This window comes from Pongo abelii, chromosome 11 (assembly GCF_028885655.2).
Source record: "Pongo abelii isolate AG06213 chromosome 11, NHGRI_mPonAbe1-v2.0_pri, whole genome shotgun sequence".
Classification (NCBI taxonomy): domain Eukaryota; kingdom Metazoa; phylum Chordata; class Mammalia; order Primates; family Hominidae; genus Pongo; species Pongo abelii.
The window spans coordinates 42,907,524-42,927,203 of NC_071996.2; the positions used below are offsets into that span (position 1 = coordinate 42,907,524).

The 19,680-nt window shown below is 35.6% G+C and overlaps 1 protein-coding gene across 1 annotated transcript in view; it reads right to left on the reverse strand.

Annotated features, from left to right (window-relative positions):
• LRP1B (LDL receptor related protein 1B) overlaps positions 1-19,680 on the reverse strand; it is a 1,899,171-nt gene that overhangs the window by 304,417 nt on the left and 1,575,074 nt on the right. The window contains exons 44-47 of the mRNA XM_024243817.3: positions 9,436-9,628; positions 8,630-8,755; positions 3,007-3,135; positions 477-596 (exon numbers count right to left, since the gene is read on the reverse strand). Of these exons, the coding sequence (XP_024099585.3) occupies positions 477-596; positions 3,007-3,135; positions 8,630-8,755; positions 9,436-9,628 (568 nt within the window). The remainder of the gene's footprint in view (positions 1-476; positions 597-3,006; positions 3,136-8,629; positions 8,756-9,435; positions 9,629-19,680) is intronic.

Genomic DNA, 19,680 nt, shown 5'->3' on the forward strand with positions numbered 1-19,680 from the left:
CAGGCTTAAAGTGGATTGAAATGGAAGATATTTCAAAGAACTGGAAGATTTGTTGATGATTGGATATGTGAGAAGGAGAAATTAATGAGAACACCAAAGTTTCCTGTCCAGTGGTTAGGAAAATGTGATCATGAGTAAAACAGAGAACTAAGGAATAAAAGGGAACATTTTTGGAGCAGAAAATTCAATATTACACATTCTGGTAGAAATGTCCGAATCCAGGAAGGTGGAACTGAAGAGGTGAGAAATTATAAGAGTTTTAAAGTGAGGAAAGGAGTAGAAAACAGAAATAGAGAACATAGTCAGAATTTTCAAGTAACTTTAGCAACTCCATTCCAACAGCATTTACCAAATTGTGATCCACAGATGTTACTAGGTGTTGTTATATGCCATAGAGCTCTCAGAAACGAATGCTGGAAAAGTTCAGGAAACACTTAGCACACCAATATTCTGAGATTGATGGAACAAGTATTTACCTTTACAATCTAATTCATCAGAGTTGTCTCCGCAGTCATTTTCTCCATCACATAACTTGCCATGAGGAATGCAGCGGCGATTATAGCATGGCTTGAAGCCTCTTCGACAGCTTCTGTTTTCTTATAAATAAAAGTAGAAACGCACAACCAGAGATCATATAGAAATATTTGTACAAAATGAAAATCACAGATAATATTTCATTCATAATGACTGGGTTATGGATCTATAAAACAAGTGCTGTGCCATATAAAAGCTCTGGATTAGAATGTTTATGCGTTGTCAAAGAGTAGTTCTTCCAGCAAGGGCCCTTTTTGACTTAGTGTTTTAACTTTAGTGATTCATGCCTGGAGATCTTTTCAAGTTATACCCACGTTATTGTTTCTGGAACTTCTGTCAAATAGCACAGAAATAAACATATATCACATATTCAATTCTGATGCAATAAATATGTACCTCAAACGTAACAAAAACACACCAACATCCATTTCCGATATCCTTTGCATCTATCTGCAAGGATTTTATAAGGAAATAAAGCAACAAAGCATGTATTCCTGAATCAGTGTCTCATGGAGTCATCTAAATATCAATAAATTTCTCTTAAAATTATCTTAAAATATCCACAGAATTCCCTGAGAAAGAATTACCTTCTGAGTTCTATTTACCATTATGAAAGTTTCTTGACAGTCTCTGATTTGGGGCAGAAGCTACCACTTACAATAACAATAGCTGCCACGTATTAAATGCCAGCTTTGCCCCAGCCTCTGTATTGAGTATATGTAGATAAACACTTGCTGGTTTAATGCTCTCGACTACCATAAGAGCTAGTTGTTTCATAGCAGAAAACTAAAACACAGAGAAGTGAGTTATGTTACTTGCCCTAGTCACACTAGGGTTTGCAAACTAGGCTAATTACACTAGCAGGTTTGGGAACAAAGATTTAACCTCAGGTGTGAGTCCAAAGCCCATACTCTACACCTGGCATTGGCAAACTATTGCCCATAGGACAGATCCAGCCTGTGAGACTGTTTTCGTATGGCTCTTGGACTAAGAACAGTTTTTACATTTTTAAAGGATGGTAAATAATAAACAACAGAGTATATGTGACAGAAAGCATATATGACCCACAAAACCTAACATATTTACCAGCTGAACCTTTACAGAATATGCTTGCCAACTCCTGCTCTACACAAATATCATCTGACTTCTACAAAGATAAAAATAATATGAAATAGAATCTCAAGTCAATTTATAGTAAATGCAAGCCTGTGAGTTTATTGCAATACAATTTATATGCTTTAATATTTTTATATCTTATAGAATACAGCCATTCATTAAAGCCAATATGTTATTTGAGACAAATTCTTTAAGACATTGGTTACACATCAATTATGGACAAATTACATTAGACTCTCATTTTGAATGATGGTGTGTTGTCTTGTAATGTAAAAGAGTGAGAAGACTGTCTGTGGATCTCACAGATTCTGTCTTTCTCTTATTCTAGCTTTTCTTTAATTATTTAGGTGTAATTATTACCCAGATAATGGAATAGAGGAGAAAAGCAGATATAAAATGCAGCAGCTTCAGGTATAGATTCCTAAATTTTGCATAGTACATGATCCCAATGCTATTGGATTTCTAGGATTAAAAATAAATCAGGACAATTTTTTAAAAATCTGGATCAAATATACAATGATTATCAATGATTATGCCAAGACAAATTTCCAGGAAAAAATATTGTTGCAAAGAAGGGAAATCTCAGTTGCTTACTAGAGTATAAAAGCTAATCTCTACTCCTGAGGGAGGGTGGATGTTGACTATCACTTGGTGTTGCCAAGAGAAGCATAGCTGATGGAATTCTATGTTTGATGTGGACCATGCCTAAGGCAATGAGCCTTTGTACCAAAGGACACTAGCCCCCATGCTAATCCTGGAGACAGAAATAGAATCGACAAGACTTTGATAACAACCCAACAATGTGCTATTATCTGTTGGTGAAACTCTGCTTCAGAGTAAGCCTGTCCATATCCAAAAATCACTGATGTTTCTGAGTTACATTTTAAAGAAAGTAAGCCTAAAACCTATAGCTAAAGATGAATAAGTAGGGAGTTCAAAAGATTAGCTACTACTCTTAAAAGTATTCACATTCTGGCTGGGTGTGGTGCTCAGACCTGTTATCCTAGCATTCTGTGAGGCTGAAGCGGGAGGATTGTTTGAGCTCAGGAGTTTGAGACCAGTCTGGGCAACACAATGAGACCCTGTCTCTTAAAAAAAAAAAAAAAAAAAAAAAAGAGTCTATTTTGTGGATAGAAAACCATGAGGAAATTATTTAGTGAATATTATGGCTATCAAACGGGAGATAAAGTACCTCATTTTAACACAAGCAAAGCCACGTCAATTTCCTTAGATACAGGTTAATGAGAGACATTAAATAAACTATCCACATAAACCAAACAGAGACAAGCAAACCAAAAACTGTAAAAGAATCAGAAAACTTTATCTGAAATGAGCAAACCCATATTAGACACTTACCACAGTAGAGCAGTTTTTCATCTGATTTATCTTTACAGTGAGGAATGCCATCACAGGTGAGCTGGTAGTCAATGCACTCACCATTTCCACACTCAAACTCTGAATAAATGTTGCAGGAGGAATTTTTAGCTGCAAGAAAAAAAAAAAAGTCAATGCTTTTATGCAATGGTAAATATTTTTTGACACCACTACAATTATTTCTCTTAATTTTAATTATAAAGATAAACTAAAATTCATCAAAATGTACAATTAAAGAGCAATGGTTTATGACATTTCTTTATGAAATTAAGACCTTAAAAATAATTTTTTGGCCAGGCGCAGTGGCTCACGCCTGTAATCTCAGCACTTTTGGAGGCTGAGGTTGGTAGATCATGAGGTCAGGAGATTGAGACCATCCTGGATAACATGGTGAAACCCCGTCTACTAAAAATACAAAAAATTAGCCAGGCATGGTGGCACAGGCCTGTAGTCCCAGCTACTTGGGAGGTTGAGGCAGGAGAATCGTTTGAACCTGGGAGGCAGAGGTTGCAGTGAGTGGAGATCTCACCACTGCACTCCAGCCTGGGCAACAGAGTGAGACTCTGTATCAAAATAATAATAATTATTATTATATATTATAATATATTATAATATATAATGATAATATAATAATAATTATTATTGTTTTTAAAAACAGCCAGTTAAATGAGCTCTGTACATACTGAAAGTGTTTTTGTGTTTTCTTACTGGAATCTATTATATATTTTTCAATATACTAATATTTTTCAGTGCATAGAGTACCCATTTTTGAATGTTTGATGTGAATCATTTCAGTCAAATGAATAGTCCGTACTTTTCCCCACCTTCTGGTCTTACTCCCTAACTATCTTCTGATGAAACCTCAGTAGCAAGTTATATTGTTCTGAAATATTAGAGTTGTTAAAATAAGCCACTTGTCCGATCCCTGTGTGGGAGGTTCCCGGGAGCAGACGCTTTCTTGCTGCCATACATGGCGAGCACCTACTCCATGAAATGTACAGGAACCGGTGGGATGAGGTGCAGGAGGACAATGGTCAAGTGGAAAGCATGTGTACCTGATGCTATGGACTCCAGATGACCGCTGTCAGAAAGTCTCATTTCTTTTTTTTTTAATTTTATTATTATTATACTTTAAGTTTTAGGGTACATGTGCACAATGTGCAGGGTAGTTACATATATATACATGTGCCATGCTGGTGTGCTGCACCCATTAACTCATCATTTAGCATTAGGTATATCTCCTAATGCTATCCCTCACCCCTCCCCCCACCCCACAACAGTCCCCGAAGTGTGATGTTCCCCTTCCTGTGTCCATGTGTTCTCATTGTTCAATTCCCACCTATGAGTGAGAATATGCGGTGTTTGGTGTTTTGTTCTGGGGATAGTTTACTGAGAATGATGATTTCCAATTTCATCCATGTCCCTACAAAGGACATGAACTCATCATTTTTTATGGCTGCACAGTATTCCATGGTGTATATGTGCCACATTTTCTTAATCCAGTCTATCATTGTTGGACATTTGTGTTGGTTCCAAGTCTTTGCTATTGTGAATAGTGCTGCTATAAACATACGTGTGCATGTGCCTTTATAGCTCCATGATTTATAGTCCTTTGGGTATATACCCAGTAATGGGATGGCTGGGTCAAATGGTATTTCTAGTTCTAGATCCCTGAGGAATCACCACACTGACTTCCACAATGGTTGAACTAGTTTACAGTCCCACCAACAGTGTAAAAGTGTTCCTATTTCTCCACATCCTCTCCAGCACCTGTTGTTTCCTGACTTTTGAATGATTGCCATTCTAACTGGTGTGAGATGGTATCTCGTTGTGGTTTTGATTTGCATTTCTCTGATGGCCAGTGATGGTGAGCATTCTTTCATGTGTTTTTGGCTGCATAAATGTCTTCTTTTGAGAAGTGTCTGTTCATGTCCTTCGCCCACTTTTTGATGGGGTTGTTTGTTTTTTTCTTGTAAATTTGTTGGGGTTCATTGTAGATTCTGGATATTAGCCCTTTGTCAGATGAGTAGGTTGCAAAAATTTTCTCCCATTTTGTAGGTTGCGTATTCACTCTGATAGTAGTTTCTTTTGCTGTGCAGAAGCTCTTTAGTTTAATTAGATCCCATTTGTCAATTTTGGCTTTTGTTGCCATTGCTTTTGGTGTTTTAGACATGATGTCCTTGCCCATGCCTATGTCCTGAATGGTAAAGCCTAGGTTTTCTTCTAGGGTTTTTATGGTTTTAGGTCTAACGTTTAAGTCTTTAATCCATCTTGAATTAATTTTTGTATAAGGTATAAGGAAAGCATCCAGTTTCAGCTTTCTACATAAAGTCTCATTTCTAAATCTCAGAATTTTTATTAGAAATTAAGAGTTTGAGTTTTTAGGTAATTTGTCCTACTTTGTAAGCCAAGACTCTGAAAGTACAAAAAGTTATTTTCTACAGGTAAGTTTCATCCTTATAATGGCAATATGTGATCCCTATTTTGAAGGGTCTCTATTGAGGACAATGGACTTATTTTTATTCTTCAGTAATAGATTTACTAGCAAACTTTGGGATCCAATTTTTGGGGTATACTGCCTGCTTGCATGTATGTACTCACCCCATTTCTTGCTGAATAATTGTACATTTAAATCCAGTTGTATTAATTATGTTGGAGGTAAGTAGAATTCATTCCTCTTTGCTAATGAAAGAATATAGCTTAATTCTATAATTTAGTATTAATTTTTGAGCTTTATTTCAGGAATGTTCAATTAAACAGCCACTAATACTATATGAAGTTTCCAAGGTTTTATTTATTTATTATTCCTAGAATTTAATTAATTTAGTAGAGGGTCTATCTAAGGCTTCTTTTTTTTATTATGCCAACTTTTATTTTAGATTCAGAGGGTACATGTGCAGGTTTGTTACATGGGTTTACTACATGATACTGAGGTTTAAGATACGATTGATCCTGTCACCCAGGTACTGAGCATAGTACCAATAGTTAATTTTTTTAACCTTTGTCCATCGTCTTTCTCTCCCCACTCTAACAGACCCAAATGTCCATTGTTGCCATCTTTATGTCCATGAGTATCGAATGTTTAGCTCCCAGTTATAAATTAGAACACGTGGTATTTGGTTTTCTGTTTCTGTGTCAATTCACTTTATTTATTTGACTTCTAATTTAACTCTTTTGATGATAACAACATGTTCCAAAGATATATTTTTTTTCTCTTGGTGCAGTCTAAACTTCATTGATCAGTCATTAGCTAAGGCAGAATGTCATTTAAGACAAGGTAGTAAATAATTTAAAACTGAAAAATATTATTAAATTAAAAAATAAAAGGGTGCTAATATTGCTAAGTGCAATCGTCTTAGCATAGAACAAAATTCACCCACTTCTTGAAAGTCTATTGAGATTCCTGACTTATTTTTCCTATTTTAAGTATATATTATTTACTGTGTCTTTTCCAATGAAAAAACAATTGTTATGATGGAAAAGGCCATTTTTAATCTTTTATAATCTTAGTGCCTTTGGGGAAAAGACAAAAACTATTCAAAGATAAATATGTTTTTTACATTATGCAAAAACAAATATTGTATAAATACAATTCTTCCTCAGGTATGTTCATTTGATGAAATAGTATTGAGTGTTTTCTGCTTCTTTCTGGAAACATCGTGGTTCAGCTGCCCTTATTCTCCCACACAGCAATTACTTCATCTAATTATATTTACTATATCTATTTATTTTATGGATTACAATAAGATTAGCAATGTTGTATGCAAGGGGACTGCCTAATCTTCTTGTCAACAGTTATGACAACAAATGGTTTTCCCTCCTTTGCCCTCAGGTAGGTGTTAGCACATGGCCTTTCACCCCTTTAGTGCTCCCATTAACATTCATGAACCACTCTGGGTAAAATCACTTAGATGAGGACACAGATATGCCAGAAACATTCTCATGTTCCTAAAGATGAATTTGACAAGGAGAAGCCAAGAGTTACTTTCTAGTCTCTCTGCTGGGCTGCAGGATTTCAATATGAATGCACAATGGATGTTGTCTGCCTCTATAACATATTGTGAGCTCTGGGGAATCCAATATCACTCTACAGCTCCAAGTGAATACAATCGTGCTTGTTTAAAATAACAGTTTTCTTCCTGATTCATTTCCTCTCATCAATAGAGAGAAGCTTAGTAGGGACAGTTGTATTGAATGCATTCCGCAGCAAGGACAGGCCTCCACTGAACAGAAATAAGCTTTGCCGTCTTGACTAAAGGCATTGCTTCACTACTAGCCTGCAGTGACCTGTGAAAGAAACATGAGTGATTCTAATGCATGGCTAACACTCCAGGCTTACAGATGGCATCAGATCCAGACTGTTACAGCTGAAACCACAAAGGCAAACTGAAAGAGCTTAAGCAATTGCCTGAGAAATTCAGAGAAGTGTTAAGTGACAAAGAAATATGGGAATCTGTGGCCCGAAATATGGAAACTGCCCATCTGCATTTAAAATTTTGACCAATTGCATCATTTTCTCATTTGCTTTGGCACAGTCTTAAATAAAACAACTTTTACTTTTTTTGCTAAGAGGTGCCTTTTTGGGTTGTAGTATCAACTTTCACAGTGAGAAAATATGTCTATGTTATTTTGTATATGGTATAATAGTTTTCAAGCTAAAGAAATTTATGCCCAAGCACTTGCATTGAAGAGCAGGTAAGAGAAAATCCTTCCAGTGGAAAGAGAGTAAAAAACAACTGAAGATGAAGATGAAAAATACTTTTTATTATGTAGACATATCCAACTCTGTTAATTTTCTGAATGAAAAGATATGAGATGAGGATATATTAATAGGTGAGGACAGACAAAAAAAAAGGATCAAATTTGACACATTCTAAGAGTGATTTCACCTATTTCCAACAAGATATTTCTCTCCCACCTTATACATAAATTGCCTTAATGTTAAAAGGACCTTTTTTAAATTTTGCTTGCAAATTTTTCATGGCAATATTGAAACACTTGAACCCTGATTTATTTTGGAAACAGTTTTGGAAACTTAGCTGTTAATAAGTGTATATTGTAATGTTACTAATTAAAGATTGTAATGCCTTTGGGAGGTATAAACACCTTGCAAGGCTGCAATGTTACATTCTTAATTAACAGTTTGGAAATGATTACAAATAAGCTTCATGAGCCAGTCTCTCTCATTTACATACTATGATGGACTGTGAGCGGTTTTACTGCAAGGCTACTGATATACTGCCTGTATACCAGTTTATTTCAGCTTCAATTACTTTTGCTATTGATTGAATTCACAAAGTCACAACTGGAAGTTTTCAGATGATCATTGTGGGCAGACACTTCTCTAGCTAGCCCCAGCACTTTCTAGTGCACAACCAGGAGGGTAAAAACATTTGTTACCATTTTGGTTATCATTAACTAGCACATGGTGCTATAAACTAAGCAGAACAGTGAACTCAGTTTTCTTTAGAGCAGAGAGATAACATGACTAAACTTCTAATATTAGAAGAGAGTATAACTTCATGAATACACTAACACAATTTCAGTGATGTGTGTGGAATTTGGAACAGATTTGTCATATTACATTTCAATTCTCTTTACTTACTCACACATCTGTTGTCCTCTAGCAATATTCGGTCCCCTCTGCAGGAACAATTCACTCTCCCATTGGGAGTTAAAAGGCACAAGTCATGGCAGCCTCCATTCAATAATGCACATGGAGAAAGTTCACCTACAATAAAGAGGCTGTATTGGTAACATTTTATATCGAATTCCTGTTCTATGTTAGATATATATGAATAGTAAACTATTAGACTGCCTCAAACTCTCAATAATATGTCATTAAAAAGGAATATTCAGGACTTTTGAAAATCCAAGCATTCCTAAGGCTAAGTACATTACAAAAGTATGTAACACTAATCGAATCTTTCTAACACATTTGATACCATGGCATCAAGTGAACTAGTTCTGCTAGAAACCACATTAATATTTCAAACTGCAATTTTGTAAGCACTGCATTGACTAAAGAACTGCTAAGCCCAGATGCAAAGTTTATCTATCAAGTGTAATTTTCATGGAAACAACTTGATTTGAAAATTCAAAGATATGAAGAGTGAGAATGAAATAAGACTTTTAGAAGAAATAATTAAAAATGAACTGCTCCTGTGATGATAAATTATGTAATATTGAAGTTGCCTTGAATGTTTCAGATAATTTCAATATTTTGAACAGCCAAATCTTGAACACTATTCATGAGAACCATAAAAAAACAAAATCCACAGTCATAGTAACAAAAAATAATATTTTTTAAAAGAAAAAGCAAATCCAACTATTACTAGAAAACATATATACATTTTTAGAGATCAGAGATTATATAATGAGAAAATACATTTGCTTTCTATTATAACTTACAGCTATTGGTGTCACTGGCAACAGCTATGATTCCCATTGGCTGATGTGGAATATCGGAACGAAGAATTTTTGTATCTCCTCCTGTGTACTTGTTGGACCGCAGTATAGCTCTTCTTCCCCAGTCCGACCAGAATATATAATTGTCATAAACAGCCAAACTGAGGAAAGTCCCTGGCCCAGATTTAACTATCACCTGAAATAAATTAAAATACTGTATTTTTATGATGAATATATAGACATTAATACATCCACACCTGTTTTTGCTTCAAAAATAAAAGATTAGGATTAGTTGGATTTAATTAACAGAAATCATCTGATAAAAATAAAATTTTACTAAATGAATTATGATAATATGCTTTATATTTTATTTAAAATGTTGTAATCATTGTTAGTGCTTGCAATGTGTTTACATAATATTTCAAGTATACTTTTATTTAATTATTCAATGTGTATAACAACTGTATTGTTTGGTATTATAAACCAAAATCAACAAGCCAAAATATTAGATGAAGATTATCAACATTTATTAACCTGTAGTAAGAAATCACCAGATATATGTTAGATACACATCAAGTTCCCAGAACTACATATGGCATATAAAGAACCATAAGATCTAGGTTCTTTCTTCAGGAAGTTCACTGCATGAGTGACTAAACTAGTTGCACATGTCTGAGAATAAAAGTTTAGAAGTAAAGACCATACTTTCACTCAGATCAAGATGGAGTAAAAGAGACTAGATTGATCTTTTCATCTAAAACAACTACACAACAGTAAAATATAGGAAACACCACTTTTCAACACATTGCACATCAGGAAATGAAAGGCAGTGATTCCTGGGTAATAGGAAATACTGGGTGCATCCTATGGCATCCACCGTTTACCAGAGAGAGATTATAGGTAGCAGCACACACAGGACAGAAACAGAGCCCAGAGAACTCCATGAATAAAAGTTATGGGAAGTGAAAGTTATGGGTGGCTATATCTCACTGGGCAGAGGGTCAAGAGTAGACAGTTCAGCAGAGGGAACTGTGGGTATCTGAAAAGAGTCATCCTGGAGCATTCAGTCAAGTACTGATAAGTGCATGCACATGTGTACGAGCCAACTCCTCCAGGCTGCTGAAAGAACCACAGGAAAGAATTAGAGAGGAGAGTCCCCAAGTTCACACGGGTCCAGAAATCATGCCTGTTAACACCAACCAGATTCAAATATTTAATTCAAATTCTAATTCATGAGACTCTGAGTACTCGGTAGGGTCTGCCTTAGCAGTGGGGAACTATTAACCTAGACTAAATATACTTTGTTCTAGTCTTCTCTAACAAATCGTAAAAGCCAAGCCTGAAAGGAGAAAACTGTTTCCAACTAGCTTAACTGTCAATAACTTTTTAGGAGAATATAAAAATGTATACCAGCAAACTACTATGCAAGGAAATATGAAAAGGAAGAAAATTCTCAAATCAATGACTTCTGCTTCCACTTTAAGAAACTAGAAGAAAAGTAACTTAAAGTAATAAAAGGAAGAACCTAAAGAAGGGAAATTTAAAAAAAATAGAAAACAGAAAAACAATAGAGCAAAATCAGTAAAATTAAAAATTTTTTTTTTATGTCAATAAAATGGTTAATACATCATGATAAAATTAGGTTTGTCCCAGGAATACAACCTGATTCAATATTAAAAAATCAATCAGCATAATTCACCATAATAGCTGACTAAAGAAGAAAACTCATATACATGTCCCAATACATGCAGAAAAACCATTTGATAAGATATGGCTTCTATTATTGACAAAAACTCAAAATATGAATAGAAATATAACAAAGCACAAAACAGGGGTGATCACTCTCATTACTTCTATTTAACATTATCCTGGAGTTTCTAACTAGTATAATAAGGCAAAAATAAATAAATAAAATAAAAAGAATCTACATGGGAAAAGAGAAGTCAAACTATGTTTATTTGCAGGTGACTAAATCCTCTACATAAAACATTTAACAGAATCTACAACAAATGCTGCTAGAATTAATAAATCAATTTAGTAAAATTGCAGGATACAGGGCTGTTATTAAAAACTCAATTGTAGTTCTGTATACTAGCTATGAACAACTGGAAATTGAAATAAAACATAACTATTTACAATAGCCTCTACAAATATAAAATATTTAAATATGAAAACATACGTACAAGAATCTGAAAACTATAAAACATTGCTAAGAGAAATTAACAAAATCCTAAATAAAGAGACATATAGAGAAGAAGTATAATATATATGTGTAATTTATCATCTTTACAATCTTTAAGTGCTCAATTCAGTGGTAATAAAAACATTTATATCCCTTTATTAACTTTTAAGTTCAGGGGTATATGTGCAGGTTTGTTATATAGGTAAATTTGTATCACAGGGGTTCACTGTACAGATTGTTTCATCCCTCATGGGTTTAGTACCCATTCATTATTTTCATTATTTTTCCTGATGCTCTCGCTCCTCTCACCCTCTACCTTCCAATGGGTCCTAGTGTCTATTGTTCTCCTCTATATGTCCACGTGTTCTCACCATTTAGCTTCCAATTATAAGTGAGAACATGTGGTAATTGGTTTTCTGTTTCTGCATTAGTTTGCCAAAGATAATATCCTCCAGCTCCATCCATGTTTCTACAAAGGACAAGATCTTGTTATTTTTCATGGTTGCGTGGTATTCCATGGTATAAATACAGCACATCTTCTTTATCCAGTCTACAATTGTTGGGCATTTAGGTCGATTCCATGTCTTTACTACTGTGAGCAGGGCTGTAATTAACATCCATGTGCATGTATCTTTACAATAGAATGATTTATATTCCTTTGGGTATATACCCAGTAATGGGATTGCTGGGTCGAATGGTATCTCTATATTTAGGCCTTTGAGAAATCATCACACTGTTTTCCACAATGGTTGAAAACATTTTTCTTTTTCTCTACAACCTTGCCAGCATCTGTTATTTATTGACTTTTTTAATAATAGCCATTCTGACTGGTGTGAGATGGTATCTCATCGCACTTTTGATTTGCATTTCTCTAATGATCGGTGATGAGCTTTTTTTCGTATGTTTTTTGGCTGCATGTATGTCTTCTTTTGAAAAGTGTCTGTTTATGTCCTTTGCCCACATTTTTATGAGGTTTTTTTTTTTTTTTTTTTGTAAATTTAAGTTTCTTATTAATGCTTGGTATTAGTCCTTTGTCGGACTCATAGTTTACAAAAATTTTCTTCCATTATGTAGGTGGTCTGTTTACTCTGCCGATAGTTTCTTTGGCTGTGGAGAGCTCTTTAGTTTAATTGTATTACATTTGTCCATTTTTGCTTTGGTTGCAATTGCTTTTGGTGCCTTTGTCATAAAATCTTTGCCTGTTCCTATGTCTAGAATGGTATTGCCTAGCTTGTCTTCCAGAGTTTTTATAGTTTTGAGTTTTACATTTAATTACTTAATGCGTTTTGTGTCAATTTTTGTATATGGTTTAAGAAAGGGGTTCAGTTTCAATCTTCTGCATATGGCTAGCTATTTATCCCAGCACAATTTATTGAATAGATTCCTTTCCCCTTTGCTTGTTTTTGTCAGCTTTGTTGAAGACCAGACAGTTGTAGGTATGCAGCCTTATTTCTGGAATCTCTACTCTGTTGCATTGGTCTATGTGTCAGTTTTTGTATGAGTATCATGATGTTTGGTTACTGTAGCCCTGCAGTACAGTTTGAAGTCAGTTTGTGTGATTAGCACGCCTTGACTATTTGGGCATTTTTTTGGTTTCATATGAATTTTAAAACCTTTTTTTTCTAGCTCTAGAAAGAATTTCAATGGCAGTTTAACCAGAATAGTATTTAATCTATAAATTGCTTTAGGCAGTATGGACATTTTTAAAATATTGATTATTCGTATCCATGAGCATGGAATGTTTTTCCATTTACTTGTGTCACCTCCGACTTCATTGAGCAGTGTTTTGTAGTACTCCTTGCAGAGATCTTTCACCTCACTGGTTAGCTGTATTATTAGGTATTGTGTGTGTGTGTGTGTGTGTGTGTGTGTGTGTGTTGCAATTGTGAATGGGACTGCATCTCTGATTTGGTTGTTGGTTTGGTTGTTGTTAGTGTATAGGAATCCTAGTGATTTGTGTACATTGGTTTTTGTATCCTGGGACTTTGCTGAAATTGTTTATCAGCTTAAGAAGCTTTTGGGCTGAGACTATCGTGTTTTCTAGATATAGAATCATATTGTCTGCAAACAAGGATATTTTGATTTCTTCTTTAACTTGGATGCCCCTTATTTCTTTCTCTTGCCTGATTGCTCTGCCCAGGACTTCCAATACTATATTGAAAAGGGTTGGTGAGAGAGGGCATCCTTGTTGTATTAGTACATTCTTACGCTGCTAATAAAGACATACCTGAGACTGCGTAATTTATAAAGGAAAAAAGGTTTAATTGACCCACAGTTCAGCATGGCTGGGGAGGCCTCAGGAAACTTACAATAATGGCAGAAGGGGAAGCAAACATGTTCTTCTTAACATGGCAGCAGCAAGGAGAAGTGCATAGCAAAGAAGGGGGAAAGCCCCTTATAAAACCATCAGATCTCGTGATAACTCACTCACTAGCATGAGAACAGCATGGAGGTAACCATCCTCATGATTCAAGTACCTCCCACAGGGTCCCTCCCATGACATATGGGGATTATGGGAACTACATTTCAAAATGAGATTTGGGTGGGGACACAGCCAAACCATATCACTTGCCTTGTGCTGATTTTCGAAGGGAATGCTTCCAGCTTTTGCCTATTCAGTATGATGTTGGCTGTGGATTTGTCATAGATGGCTCTTATTATTTTGAGATATGTTCCTTTAATACCTGGTTTATTGAGATTTGGGGTGTTGAATTTTATCAAAAGCCTTTTTTGCATCTTTTGAGATAATCATGTGTTTTTTTTTTGTCTTTAGTTCTGTGTATGTGATGGATCACCTTTATTGATTTGCACATGTTGAACCAAGCTCGCATCCTAGGGATAAAGCCTACTTGATCGTAGGATAAGCTTTTTAATGTGCTGCTGGATTCAGTTTGCTAGTATTTTCTTGAGAACTTTTGCTATCAATGTTCATCAAGGATATTGGCCCAAACTTTTCTTTATTTGTTGTATCTCTACCAGGTTTTGGTATCAGGATGATGCTGGCCTCATGGAATGAGTTGTTGAAGATTCCCTCCTCCTCAATTTTTTGTACTAATTTCAGCAGGAATGGTATCAGTTTATTTTTGTACCTTTGGTAGACTTCGGCTGTGAATCATCTGGTCCTGGGATTTTTTTGGTTGGTGGACTATTTATTACTTATTCCATTTCAGAGCTAATTATTGGTCTGCTCAGGGATTCAATTTTTTCCTGGCTCAATCTTGGGAGGGTATATGTGTCCAGGAATTAATCTATTTATTCTCGATTCTCTAGTCTATGTGCATAGAGGTGCTCATAATATTCTCTGATGGTTATTTCTATTTCTGTGGGGTCAGTGGTAATATCTCCTTTCTCATTTCTAATTGTTTATTTGGACCTTTTCTCACTTTTTCTTTATTAATCTAGCCAGTGGTCTATCTATTTTATTAATTTTTTTTTCAGAAAACCAGCCCCTGGTTTCATTTGGAACAAATCTGTACCTTCCTATTATGTAATATAGGAAGTAATTCCTTCCTTTTATGGAGAAATTATATGGGTGGAGGCACTGTGGCATACTTAGAATGAAGAAATGGGCCTTCTGCCTTACTAAATTCCAAGCCAAGAGAGCTTGGTAGTCAGTATCCACTTTAGAACTATAGACTTTTGTGATTTCTACTTGCAGAGTTGTTCTAATTTTTTGTATTTTAAAATCAAATTAAATAGCCTAATATAATTTTTTAAATAAAGATATCAATTTGATTATTTGGCCTCAGTATTAATATTCCAAACAGGACTCAATGGGTTACTTTTCCCTGTAATCAGGGAAAAAAAAAAAAAAAAGAAACTTTTACAGGAATGATTACTGCAAAGGAATGGTAATCAAGAAATAAATATTTAGCAAAATAAACAAAAATTAATGCATATAATGATTCTAGCCAATCAGAGAATTATACAAGGTATTTAGTAAGTACTTATACATATTATTCATTTAAGTCTTAAGATCATTTAGTGAGGCAAGGATTATTGCAAATTGTATTCAGATAAAAAGAAACAGGCTTGGAGAGATTTTGCAACTTGCCAACAGTGATACACCTCGTTAATGTAGGATCTGGAACTTGATATAAGGTTTAACCCCAAATTATAACAGCAAATGTATCAAGCTTACATGCCAGTTACTAATTTAAGTGTTTTACTAATAAACTGTGAGGAAGACATAATCTTTACATGTATGAGAATGCTTAAGAGCAGAGAAATTAGGTAACCTGGCCAAAGTGGCAAAGTTGCACCCAGTGTTCACATCGCTAACCATCTTCTTATTTCGTCTCCAAATCCCAACCCCCTCCTTTTGCCACACATTGCCTCCTTAGGAATTAATATACTCTAACATTAAAACATTTAGCAACTACTGAAATTGGCATACTTTGGAGAAAACAGATAATTTAAGGAATACGATAATTAAAAGAATACCACATCTCTCTCCCTCATCCTATATCAAAATATAAATTGTCAGGCGTGGTGGCTTATGCCTGTAATCCAAGCATTTTAGGAGGCCAAGGTAGGCAGATCACCTGAGGTCAGGAGTTCGTGACCAGCCTGGCCAACATAGTGAAATCCCCGTCTCTACTAATAACACAAAAAATTAGCCGGGCATGGTTGTGCGTGCCTGTAATCCCAGCTACTCAGGAGGCTAAGGCAGGAAAATCGCTTAAACCCAGGAGGCAAAGGTTGCAGTGAGCCAAGATCATGCCATCGCACTCCAGCCTGGGTGACAGAGCAAGACTCTGTCTCAAAAAAACCAAAACAAACAAACAAACAAACAAAAAAAAAAACTGTAAATTATTGAGGTAATTAACAACATTATCTTTCTGATTTCCCAAAACCCTGCCACATTCATTCTAAATTAACTGCTAATTACCCTCTCATACGAGCAATTACTTCCATTTTTTCTGAATATATATGTAATTTCTGTTTTATGAAGCAATATTTATCAAACTTTAACATGCATATAAATCACTTTGAGATGTGTTGAAATTCAGACTTGGATTCACTAGGTCAGGTATTGACCCTGAGATTCTGCATTTCTCACAAGCTTCCAGGTGCCAATGATGCTGATTCAGGGACCCACTTTGGGTAGTTAAGAATTTTAAAATAGAGAAAAGTGGAAAAATAAATAAAATAATAATCTTGCCACACAGATATATAATTATTCACCATTTTGGACTAGAAATTTATATTTCTTTCCTTTTTTACCTTACAAATTGGTATCAAATGTATGCTTTTGTATTCAATTAAAAGTAAGTTGATGGGACTTCTGCTGCCAGCCAAAATGGTGTAAGCCCACTACAGCCTATCTGTCCAACTGATTGCAACTTTCTCATTGTATCACTGTCGTGGAGACTAGAAAAGAAAAGCAGTAAGAGAAAGTTGAGTAGCAGCACATAGAAGGACAGGAGCAAAGTACAATACTATTTTTACTGTCACTGTTTATATTTTGTTTTCCCTACTTTGCATCTGGTACTGACCAGTAAACGAAATAGCTGTCAACATACTAGGTATACCTTTGCTACTTACTCCCAAAGGGCATAGTTTCAATGTCCCTTTTAGTTCCCATTAGTTTCCCAAATTTACACAGAGATCATGGAGAGATGGTGGCTGCCTTGCATTAGCTCTGCAGGCATACAGTGGGGCCTAGCATCGGCTGTAGTGTTGTGAGTTTTTTTTTTTTTTTCCCAATACTTCAAGTTCTGGGGTACATGTGCAGAACGTACAGTTTTGTTACATAGGTATACAAGTGCCATGGTGGTTTGCTGCACCCATCAACCCGTCACCTAGATTAGGTATTTCTCCTAATACTCTCCCTCCCCTAACCCCCACCCTCTGACGGGCCCCGATATGTGATGTTCCCCTCCTTGTGTCCAGGTTTTCTCATTGTTCAACTCCCGCTTATGAGTAAGAACGTGCATTGTTGTGAGTTTTGAGGCCTTTGCACTGCACCTGCTCAAATGGCCTGGCTGCACTCAAGACTTTTAAAAACCTGGATTGAAAATTGCAACCCCATAGGAGTATTTTGGCATTGAATTGGGGGCTTTCTTCATCTGTTTTCTTTTCTAAGCGCTTCACTTCATTACCCACAGCTATGCAGACGGTTTGTCCAACTTCTTTGTCTTTTCCTCCTAGGGGAAAGAGCTCAGTACTCAAAGTGACAGGCGCTGGAGCACTACAAAGTACCCTGAGTTGTGAGTAAAATAAAATTTTAACTAAAAAAAGCAAATATACCCAAACCTCAACCTTTTTAGAGAGGAAAGGAAAATGTCTACCTTTATCTGTAATGTATTAGAACATCCCATTTTACAAAATGACAAGAGAGTTCTTTCTGAACTTCTCTTGTGCTTAGAAAAATTTTATCAATGTAAGTGCAGGACACACTGCTGTAAAACAGTGATTTTCACATCACTGTCAGTCCTCTAAACCCACACACATGCAAACAAACACACACTGGAGCCTTGGAAAACTAATGCAGAAATTTATCCTATTGGAAATCTGAAACTACTGCTAATACCTAGTACGTACACAGATTAAATATAGTATTTCTCTTTTGGATTTCTTTAGAGATAGCATGTCATTTCCTAGTCAGTATTTCATGAATATAAAAAGTCATCTGTAATAGTATTATGAACTGAGTGTTTGTGTCCCCTTCCCACAAATTCAGGTGTTGAAGCCCCAGTATGATGATAATGGGAGGTGGGGCCTTTAGAGGTAATTAGGTTTAGACAAAGTCATGTAGGTGGGACCCCAGTGATGTAATTAATGTCCTTATAAGTAGAGGAAGAGAGATGGAAGCCCTTTCTCTCTGTCTTGTGAAGACACAGCAAGAAAGCAGCTATCTGAAAGCCAGGAAGGGGCACAGCCATCACTAGACCCTCATCGTGCTGACACCTTGAACTCACACTTCCCAGCGCCCAGAATTGTGAGAAATAAATCTCTGTTGTTTAAGCCACCCAGTCTATGACATTTTATTATAGCAGCCTGAGCTAAGACAAACATTCCTTCCTCTAATAAGAGCCACACTTTGAGATTTACAACTGCTTTAAATTTTAGTAAATATATATTTTTAAAATCAGTATGAAGGACAGATTGCTTGCTATGAGAGTGTAAAAATAATAACTGCTCTGGTATGCCATCTAAGATTGTCCTGGGAAAGGGAAGGACAAAGAAGCAAAGAGGAGAAGGACTGGGAGGAAAGGACTTTGACAGAGGAAATATTTGGTACAAAATCCAGCAACCACGGGGAGCATGAAATGCCGGAAACTGAACAAAGGCCAAGCGAGTGTGACTCTCCCTCAGACACCTGAGAAGAACACAGGCCTGATGAGAAAGGCAGGAAGAGCTAACATATAACACATTCCTTTCTACAGGCTATGGTTTGTGATTCTGAGTTTTATTCTGAAAGCAGCGGTCAGCTATTAACATTTTTAAAGCAGGTTAATGTCATTATTGGCTTGTACTTTTAAAGATTCTGCCTCTGCTGTACAGACTAGCTTAGATAAGAACGAAAAGAGTTTCAGAGAGACCAGTCAAGATCCACAGCATTCATCCAAAGTATAATACTTCTGATATTATGAGTAAGAGAGAAAAGTGAAGAACCCAATAAATACAGCAGTATTTACAAATGAAAGACTCCCTAAATCACATTTTACCAGAATTCATGAGTTTTCATTTATCTTTTCATCCTTTTTAATTACCAGTAAGAGCTAACATTTCATGGGTGCTTTTAATGCACAGGAAGTATATGTATTTCATGTGTAATACATAATTTAATCTACGTAATAATCCCTATGATAGATACTATTTTAAACCACATTTTACTGGTAATAACTGAAGCTTGAAGAAGTTAGCTCAAGGTCACAGATTTACTAAGCAATCTGATACTATGTCACACTCAAAGCATCCAATGTTTGAATTAATTTTGACTTGGTGACAGGGACTAGAGAAACTTTTTTGATTTATTAGCAGATATATATGTGCTGTTTTTATAATTAAATTGATGTTCCTTCAAGTTAGGGAAGATAGTCATTTCTTTGATTTCCCCA